Source organism: Gavialis gangeticus, unplaced genomic scaffold (assembly GCF_001723915.1).
Source record: "Gavialis gangeticus isolate Ggan-Ray unplaced genomic scaffold, GavGan_comp1, whole genome shotgun sequence".
Lineage (NCBI taxonomy): Eukaryota > Metazoa > Chordata > Crocodylia > Gavialidae > Gavialis > Gavialis gangeticus.
The window spans coordinates 160347286-160357355 of NW_017728992.1; the positions used below are offsets into that span (position 1 = coordinate 160347286).

Below are 10070 nucleotides of genomic sequence, written 5' to 3' on the forward strand. Positions count from 1 at the left end.
TCTTGACTTTGGGTGGGAGGTCTGTAGTAGACTCCAACCATTGTCTCCTGTGCTGTGTTCCCCACGGATTTTAACCCAGGGGGTCTCCAGTTGTCCACCCTGGTTGCCAACATCAGCTTGCGTGGATGTGTAGCTTTCCTTAACATAGAGAGCTAGACCCCCACCCCTTTTATCTACTCGATCTCTCCTGTACAGGGTATAGCCATCTATACCCATAGTCCAGTCATGGGTGGAGTCCCACCAGGTCTCCATTATCCCTATGACATCGTAATTATTTGTGTTAAGCAGGAGGATGAGTTTCTCCTGCTTATTCCCCAAGCTCCTGGCATTTGTGTACAGGCAGACAAGTGTCCCTTTGGGGGCTCTTGCCTTGCTGACAGATTGTACCAGGGCTGGGGCAGGGGTGGACTCCCTTAAGTGCCTTGGCCTGCTGCCTTTGCAAGGGTTGCTCAGTGGGGCAGCAGTGGCAGTAGTCCCCCCATCCCCCAATGGAGGATCACACTTTTTGCTTTGTGTTGTTTTATATGCATCTGTAACTTGCTTTTTTAGAGCAAAGTATTAGTGAAGAATTTCATGTCACAAATTCATGCATGCCTCCATCACGCTTTATCATCATGTTGTCTTTGCAGCAGGTACCTTGATGTGGAGTATGAGGGAGTTGTAATTTTTTTCTTTTATAAATGTCTTTGTCTTTCCAGTTCTGTCTTTGATCCAATCTAGCCTTCCAGCAATTACTTTCAAGGAAGCTGTAAAGGTGAAGCTAGTTAAGACAATGACAAAGAGAAAATTCTTGGGAAACTGTGGGAAAACTATTTATTGGGGATACTCTGTCCCCCTCATTCTTTTATCCCACAGACCAGATTTTTCCATGTCCTTATCACATGCAAGGGGCTCTGTGTATTCCTCATCCACCATTTCTTCCCACATCCCATATTTTTCCCTTAGCATAATAATTACTTGTCTTCTTTGTGTCTGGGACATAAGTCATTCAGACTGTTAAATTTCATTAAGTGGATGAACAGGCTGTGCTAGGGTAGTATTGTTATGCTGGAAGACAGTGAATATTATCCACTTGTTCTTTGAATACATGCAGTTGCAGAGCTGTGGCTTTGCTAAAGAGAGGAAAGGGGATCTGTATGTCCCTCTGATTCTCCTTCTTTGTTTATGCCAGAGGCAAGCGTTTCTTAGGGTGACATCTTTTATTGGACGAGCTGTGTAGTTGGTAAAACATGTAGTTGGTCCAATAAAAGATATATCATCCTAAGAAACCCTTGTCTCTTGCATAATTTCTGGACCGTCACAGCTACAAAATCACTCCTGTATTACTTTTTGGTTTATTAATTTTCATCAGATGATTTGATTTCATCTAATTTTCATCAAAATTTATCAAAACGAATAGGTTTCGGCTGTCAATGCTTGGAATATCCCTTGGAATTTTTCTAATTTATCGGATATAACATTTACAAGTTAAACTACAGAAAGATGGACAAGCAGAATAATGACGTCAAGTTGAGTGTATGATACAGGTGGTTTGCAGGACTCTGAAGAGCAAGTGATTATATTGTATTTCTTGCTTACCACATACACATCCCTTTCCTCCAAAATCAGGGTTCAAAAATTGGGTTTATATCTTAAGCAGGGAAGCTGATTTTTCTTCACTGGAAAGCAAAGTAGGATAGAGTAAACAGAAACTGTTTGTGCCCAAGGGCTTTGTCCAGACAAGCACAGCTGTGTAGTAAATGGTGCCGCAGACGCATCTGCGGCACCATATACCACATGTTCAATTGTTCTTGGTGTTGCAAGAGAGCAGTGCTGAGGGGTTTTTTGACCCTTGGATATCCGTGGACGAAAAAAAGGGGAGCAGCGCACGCAAGTGCAGTGTGCACCACTCAAAAGTGGATTTGGGCTACCTAGAGCCATGCTACAGCTGCCAGCCAGCTCTGTGCAATAGAATCACCACTGCTGCAGCCCCTGGAGGCCCTCAGGACCCCAGGTAAGGCTGCTGCTGCTGGCCCAATGCTGCTCCCAGCCTCCCATTCTGCCCCTAGGGTAACTTGCCGTGTGTCAGAGCGTGCGTGGCAAGGCCATTCCCCAGGGGCAACTAGTAGCGGCGCAAGGCTTGAAGCTGCTAGTTGTCCCCAGGGTACCAAATGTCCACACCATAAGTCGTCGTATCTAAGAGAACTGGTGCTGCTTCTTGTGGTTGCATAGAACGGGTACAGACTAGTGTTAACTTTCACTCAACTACTCATGAGCTATTGGCTGAAGAGCTGGCTCAGAGTGATTGAACTGCTGCATGCAGTCTGTTGTATCTCAGTGAAGTTTGTGGTATGGAAAAAATACTTTTATTATTTACAAAAACTTAACTAAAGCACTATTTAGGATACAGAAGTAACAGTTTTCCTGCTACCATTGCAAGGGTCTGGGGCTCAGCCTTTTTGATGTCATACCACATTAGGAAGTTCATGTTGCCTCACCCAAACCATTTCATAGATTGTAAGGCCAGAAGGGACCTTAGAAGATCATTGGGTCCAGCCCCTGCACCAAACAGGAAAGATAACTGGGGGTCACGTGACCCCAGCAAAATGACTGTTTAGTCTCCTGTTGAAGATCTCCAGGGTAGGTGGTTGCACCACCTCTGGAGGGAGCTTATTCCACAGTCTGGACACCCTGACTGTGAAGAAGTTTTTCCTAATGTTGAGCCTGAATTGATCTTCCAGGAGCTTGTGTCTGTTACTCCTGGTTTTCCCCTCAGGTGCCCTGGTGAACAATTGCTCACCAAACCCTTGATGTGCTTACCTAGTGTAGCAGTAAGCTGCCACCAGGTCCCCTCTCAGCCTTCTTTTCTTTAGGCTGAAGAGTCCCAGATCCCTCAGCTTTTCCTCATATGCCTTGCCATGTAAGACTCTGATCATACAGGTGGCTCTTCTTTGGACTCTCTCAAACTTCTCCACGTCCTTGTTAACATGTGGTGCCCAGCACTGGACGCAGTACTGAATCTGCGGTCTCATTAGTGCTGAGTAGAGCAGAAGAATCACCTCCATGGTTTTGCTGGAGATGCATCAATTGATGCATGCCAGAGTATTATTTGCCTTACTGGCTACAGAGCCACACTGCCAGGTCATACTCATACTGTGGTCTATTATTAGCCCCAGGTCCCTTTCATTTGTGGTGCTAGTCAGCTTGGTGTCGTGAAACCTGTAGGTGTGTTGGGGGTTGCTCACCCCGAGGGGGAGCACTTTACATTTCTCGACATTGAACTTCATCAGGTTCCGATCTGCCCAACTTGCTAGCATGTCTAGGTCTGCCTTTTATCTGTAGCCTATTTTCAAGCATGACTACGCTTCCCCATAACTTGGTGTCGTCCACAAACTTGGCTAGTGAGCTCTTCAGTCCCACATCCAAATTGTTAATAAAGATGTTAAAAAGTACTGGGCTAAACACTGAGCCCTGCAGGACACCACTGCCCACTTCTCTCCAGGATGATTCAGATCCATTCACTACAACTGTCTGGGTCCTATCCTGCAGGCAGTTTCTCACCCACCTGACTGTCTTCGAGTTAAGCCCAGTTAAACCCATTTCCTGGGATGCCACATTTCCTGGAGATTCTCTGTCATCTAGACCCTTGCCAGACATTCAGGTAAAGGCATGATAGTAACTGATGTATGCTCCACACAATCATGCTTCCTGCCATGCCACGTGCATGGCAGGTGGCGTGATTGTGGGATCAAACATCAAAACCAATCATGCTTTTATTGCTGGTGCCAGGGGATCATGATACCTGGCTACCACTACACCGGCAAGTAGCAAGCTTCCTCAGCTGGGAGCTGCCGCAGCTGATGGGGCTCCTAGCTGTGAAGGCACACCATGTGCTCGCATGGCTGGGAGCCTGGATCAGATGACAGGGCTCCCAGCCATGGGGGGGCACACCTGACTACGTGTTCCATTAATGGCGTGATAGGAACCAGCCACCAAGTTATGACACATTTTTGTGGAATAACTTTGTGGCTTATTCTTTGTTTTATGATGCTGTTAATTACTTTAATGTGTGGCCCTGTTAAAACTTACGACAAGATTAACTGGTTAATCATGTCTTAAGTGTAACATGTGGAAGGTCCATAATCAGCTGTAAATCTGCAAAAATCTTTTCTGTATTCTATCTTCCAAAAACAAGGAGCGTGTTTTATTTGGGGGCATGTGGTATGCAAGAACTTTATATATCTTACAGACTGCACCCAGTATCTAGGCTCAGTCCAATATAGCAAGCAGGAGGGTTTCAGATTTAATTCTTTATGCATTCTGCCATTTTGTAAATTAAGCATTATACCTTGCCCAGCAATTTAAAATATTCAGAAGAGTAATCTTTAGCATAAGTGTGTTTGGGAGCAGATGAAAGAAAATGTAATGGGTTAAGTGTTTAGAGAATTTAAAATATATATTTCTATCCAGTTGCCATAATGACTCCATCTATCATGAAATAACTTACCTATATTACTTAAAAAAACAAACAAAAAAACCCAAACCTGATGATTCGTAATAGTTTCTTTGCAAAATATGGATACTGGCAGAAATTCAGTGTTAGGTATGCACAAAAATGTTCCCCAAAATTAGTCTTAATCTTGCATAATGAGCAAGTTGCTTGCCAAATTTAACTTTTGACTTCCAAGTTAGTTCTGTGTAGGAAAAATATTATTTAAAAGTTGTAACTTTTCTTTTTTTTTTTTTTTCCTTTCATACTCCATACAGGTGTCCAAACTGATTTGCAAGTAAATTAAGTTTCACTGATGTTAGAAGCCTATAAATAGTGCTGATTAGGCCATATAGACTTTGTGTGTTAGGTGTTCCATCAGTTCTGCCGGTGCATCTTTATCTTTGCCTGTAATGTCTTTTGCTGGTATAGCACTAGGCATCTCTTGAGAAGAGACTCCCAATAATACAGATTTGTTCCAAATTTTTATTCGTAGTGTTCTAGTCTACACAGACACTGCGCAAAGACCACCAAACATATCACTTGTGACCCAAGGAAAGGGTGAACTCTAATTTCCCTAGCGAAATGGGAAGTCTCCTGCTGTGCCATTCAGTTGCATACATTTGTTTTTATATTGCTACTTTTTGAAACACTGTTGTCTAAATATCAGCTAAAAACCTTTTTAGTTATTTTTTCTTAAATTAAATCATTACAATGAAAATACTGGAGAAGAACAATTGAAGTGTCATGACCAAGTTACAGAATAAAAACAGTTCATGTATGTGCATGCGTCCCTATTTCTTATTCGAAAGTTTCTAAGTTACCTTACATGTTTTCCTGTATGTGAAAATAAAGTGTTTGCATAAATATGTTATACATAATTATGTATATAATATTCTCTTACTTCAGAGTCAAAACCAAGAATCACAACAAAATGTTATAAGAACATCTAAGGTAGATAATTAAAGTATAATTAAGTTTAAATGTGTTGGTGAAGGAATATAAAAATATTTAAATTCAACAGGCTAGTACATTTGCAGTTTTCTTTTATTAGGTGTGAAATCTAAGAATCCCCTGCCAACTCTTGAGGGCTCAATCCAGAATGTTGAACTGAAGTACTGCAGCACATCATTGGTCAAATGTGCCTCTGGGACCGTGGGATCAATAAAAATTTGTGCCAAAGCCCCAGGTATGTGCAGCTGGACCATGTAAAACTTTATTGCCTGTATAGGAGAATTGGCCTTGCTTTTTACAAGAGAGTTACTGAAACAAGAATTTACTCATTGTTCCTATGAACCAGAGGGGGGAGGGTTGTTTTCTGTTTTTTTTACTTGTGCCAGGATGATACAACATGGCTCTAGTAAATTCAGTGTTGACAATAAGTAAATAAAATAAATTAAAAACTTGGTTGTTTTTTTTTTAATACAAAAACCAGACTCTAACAACATGGAAGAAAATCTACATAAAAACTGGATTACTTTCATGTTAAAATACATTCATGTTTTGCCTTATTTATACTATAATTATGATAAATTGTGGGGGTTTTTAAATAATTTTGAAATGGACAAAACAAATTTTTCAGGCCTTACGTTTTTAAGGGGTTTGTTTAGTGTTCTTTTTTGGGTACTGCTTCTCTTGATGAATGAAGTACACAATAAACATTTCCAACCAATATGTATATTTCATTTAGTCAATGTTTAGTTTTTTAAATGTCGGTACTATACGTGAATGTAATTTGAAGCAACTGTTCTATTAGTGGACTGTAATTAACATATATAATTTGAATTGATTAGTTTATCTGGTAGCATTATTTTAAATCTTACTGGTTATAAAAAAACTTGTGTAATAACTGTATGAGTAAGTGTTTTTCTGTGGCCAAATTTATAACAGATTGTTCATTGTGTTTTGTCACTTTGTTTATGCTTCTGAATTTAATAGCTGCCCTTCTCAAGCTAAGAAATATTTGTGTCAAAAATTTTCCTTGTAATAAAAGGCATAAAAAGTTTAATCTTTATTCAGGTGATGGTGGAAAAGAGAAGCTGATTCCTTTAATTCAAGGCCCTTCAGACACACGAGACCTACACAGCAGCAAATGGCTCAATGAAAGTAGAAAGCCAGAATCTCTGTTAGGTCCAGATTTGGTAGCCTTTACAATCCAAATTCCACAGTGTATGGACTACTGCCATAATTCTGGTAAGTGCAAAACTCTTGTTAAGCTGATATCAGATTACATTTTCCTATCCAAGGTAGTTTTCAAAAGAGGGACTTGATATAAAATGTGGTAAATGCCAAAGTATCTATTTCACATGCTGCATGCATTATAACTTTAGATTAACTTACTTTGAAACTTAAAAAACAAAGCACACTATATATATATCTATATCTATCTATCTATATATCTTCTTATAATAAGGCATGTTTAATTGACTGTTTGCTTTTAAAAAAAATATAATCTTTTATTTTCATCTTTTTTTTATTTTTGACAAAAGGCAAGTTTTCCATCTGCTGATTTGGTTTTAGATACAAAATCACTAGGTTAGTTCCTGGGTAGACTCGAAATGTTTTGTGTAAATCTGTGGTATATTTTGTCAGTTCCATTAAGAATGTGTTAATCCACATAATAAAAAGTAGCCACCTTTGGAAAACTACCTAGTCTCATCCATCTCATTTATAGTGTCAGATTTAAGTGGCAAGCAAGTTTAGAGTTTCAAAATGGCTTGTGGAGGACTTGAAACTGTTGGTGGCAAGGTTTCTTCCTGAAATCATTTGTGGGTATAACTGCTGTTCTGTGGTAGGCTTCTGGCTTCCATGGGATTTAAACAAAACATTGGTCATTAGTGATCTGTTTAAAGGTACATTGTCAATTTGATATCCAGTTAGTTGAAAACAATTCTGTAGAAGCAGTTTTGGGAAGTATGTGTCCCTAAATCTCCTTGCCAATATATGTTGCTTTAGGAATCAATTTACCATTTTAAAATGTTGTTCCCTCCTTTGTGGTTACATTAAAGAAGGAATAAAATAATAGGGGAAGCTAATTAGTTGATTATAAGGAGAAAGCAGTGAAAGTAACTGTATATATTAAGTGCTTTGAAACACTAAGAATCTATTGAGAAGTGAGAGAACTTTTTCCTAGTCTCTTTAATTTATACTGCCCTTTGAATTTATGTGCATTAACTGTATTTCAAATATAGGCAGAGAATTTTTATTAAATTAACAGTTTCTCTTTAACTAAAGATCTGTGTAAGTACAGAATGTGAACGTGTAATCAATTCTGGAAACCCCCTGTTTCCAGATATATTTTGATATTAAAGTATCTAACACACTACATTTGAATGTGCATCCTGTTATGTAGGCCATGTTTTTAATATTTCAAGTACTACAATGAAAAGTTTGCCTTGTAAAATCATCTGTTACCGGTCCCCTTTTCCTCTACTTTCTAATGTCTTCAGAAAAAGGACCTGTTCCTTAGGAGTTTTTCCACTTTGGTCATTAAATACCATGATGTGTGCAGTGACTAATCTTTATGGTATATGTTCATAACATTTGTATTTCATTGGATCTCTGATACCTTTTCTTTGAAGACTCTCAGTTCAGCAATGCTATTTTGGGCTAACGTGTTTAACTCATTGTAAAGAACTGTGCCTGCTTACTATTATTATATAAGAAAATAATAACTTTTCTGAAGTATCATGATCACAGTCAAAATGAAGATAGTTCAGTTTAACCTTCTGCTTATTTTAGGACATTTCTGACCGCATCCTTGAGAGAATTAATAAATAATTTTAAACCAAGCCTTGTCCATATTCATGGATGTGGATTGTAAAAGTGATGCAGCAGTAAAACAAGTCCTAATAGAGTTACAGTTAGTGTTGAATGAAGGCAAGTAATTAACAGAAGTGGAAGTTGAAAAATGCTAGAACAAATTATATAGTTTTATTCTCAGCAATCAGCTGTCTTATTCTAAAGGGTGGGCTCCCAGAAGATAGTGTTGATTTTGTGTTTTGACTGGCAAGCTGTAAATGACAAGCTGACCTGACTCATTAGAGCTACAGCTACCATCAGGTTCTGTGCAGAACAGAAATTGATTGAAATTGAGAAGGAAAGAGGCACCAAATTTAGAAGTTTTTGGTCCAGAGGATTTGGCGAGCAGTAAACTGGAAGCGAGTTCTTGAAGGAATTTAGGTTGGCCCTTTCTCTAGGCCCTACAAGAGAAGAGGGGTTCACTAAAATAGAAAGGACATCCATGGATCATTTATGTTGAGGTGGGGAGTTTTCCTGTTTTGTATCGGGTTTTTTCCCCTTTTTATTAAAGGACAGGAAAGTAAAAATATATGATAATTTCTGATCTTGAGTAGACAATGAGCCTGGACCTACAGATGAAGCTGCTGACAAGAATCAGGAAAGCTAAATCAAGAGCTGGTTCAAATTATGTTGGAATGGGTATAGAAAGCTTACTGAAAGATTATGATGCCAAGGAAGATGTGGAATACTCTTGGAACAAATCAGTGTAGTTACTATAGATACCCATGATTCACTATAGAAATTCATAAAAAGAAACTCCTGAATAAAGGAAAAATGGGAAAAGAAGCTCCCAAAAGAAGGGAGAGACAAGTATTCTGGATTAATTTGATAAAACGATAACTTCATATTTTTTATCATCCCCCAGCAAAAGGAAGAGTGATATGCTATACTTCTGGGTGTCAAAACTAGAGATAGAAGCAGAAAAAAGCAGATTTATTTCAGGGAAATTTCTAATTACTTTTGGTCCCATAACACACGAGATTACTGAAAAGGTAACTTTATATATACTTGAGAGAGCTCAAACCATAAGTATCTCGAGGACAAATAACTTACAATTCCTTCCAGTGCAAGTATGAGCGAAGGAGGAAAGACTAGTCAAATTGTGCACCTCTAACAGGATTTTTAACTGTTGTACAGCACTAGGTTTCTTTCTGTAATGACTGGTGATTGGATTATAACTCATTCATACTGTGAAAACTAATAAAGTGCCTAGACTGGGTATAAATTTCTAGAAAGAAGGTTTTCTGTATGTGTAAAATGGTATTATAGTGTTCCAGTTGAATACTAAGAGTACATAAAATTGAATGATAAAAGATAAATAATAGTACTACATTAATATTTTTATGTAATCTGATGTTCAAGATAACAGAAAAGTAATGGTTAGTGACAGTAAGTGTAATATAGTGGAGGAAACTGAATCTCATTAAATTTATTTTTGCAAGAGGAGTAATAACTTTAATGTGTGTGCATCTAACATCCAGGAAAAGGAAGAATTATAGTTTCATAGTTTCTAGGGTCGGAAGGGACCTGAGCAGATCATCTAGTCCAACCCCCTGCCATGGCAGGAAAGAATACTGGGCACAAACGACCCCAGCAAGGTGTTCATCTAACCTCCTCTTAAAAACCCCCAGGGTAGGAGCCTGCACCACCTCTCTTGGAAGCTGGTTCCAGAGCCTAGCCAGCCTGACCGTGAAATAGCGCTTCCTGATGTCTAACCTAAACCTACCCTCTGCCAGCTTGTGACTGTTATTCCTGGTCACTCCTGGCAGTGCTCGGGGGAACAGTGACTCCCCCAATGCCT

At 39.0% G+C, this 10070-nt stretch overlaps 1 protein-coding gene across 4 annotated transcripts in view; it reads left to right on the plus strand.

The window, feature by feature from the left end:
* Nucleotides 1–10070, plus strand: part of VPS13B (vacuolar protein sorting 13 homolog B) — a 1046600-nt gene that overhangs the window by 317748 nt on the left and 718782 nt on the right. For all 4 annotated transcript variants that reach the window (XM_019527996.1, XM_019527995.1, XM_019527993.1 and 1 more), the window contains 2 exons: nt 5523–5657; nt 6488–6661. In XM_019527996.1, the coding sequence (XP_019383541.1) occupies nt 5523–5657; nt 6488–6661 (309 nt within the window). The remainder of the gene's footprint in view (nt 1–5522; nt 5658–6487; nt 6662–10070) is intronic.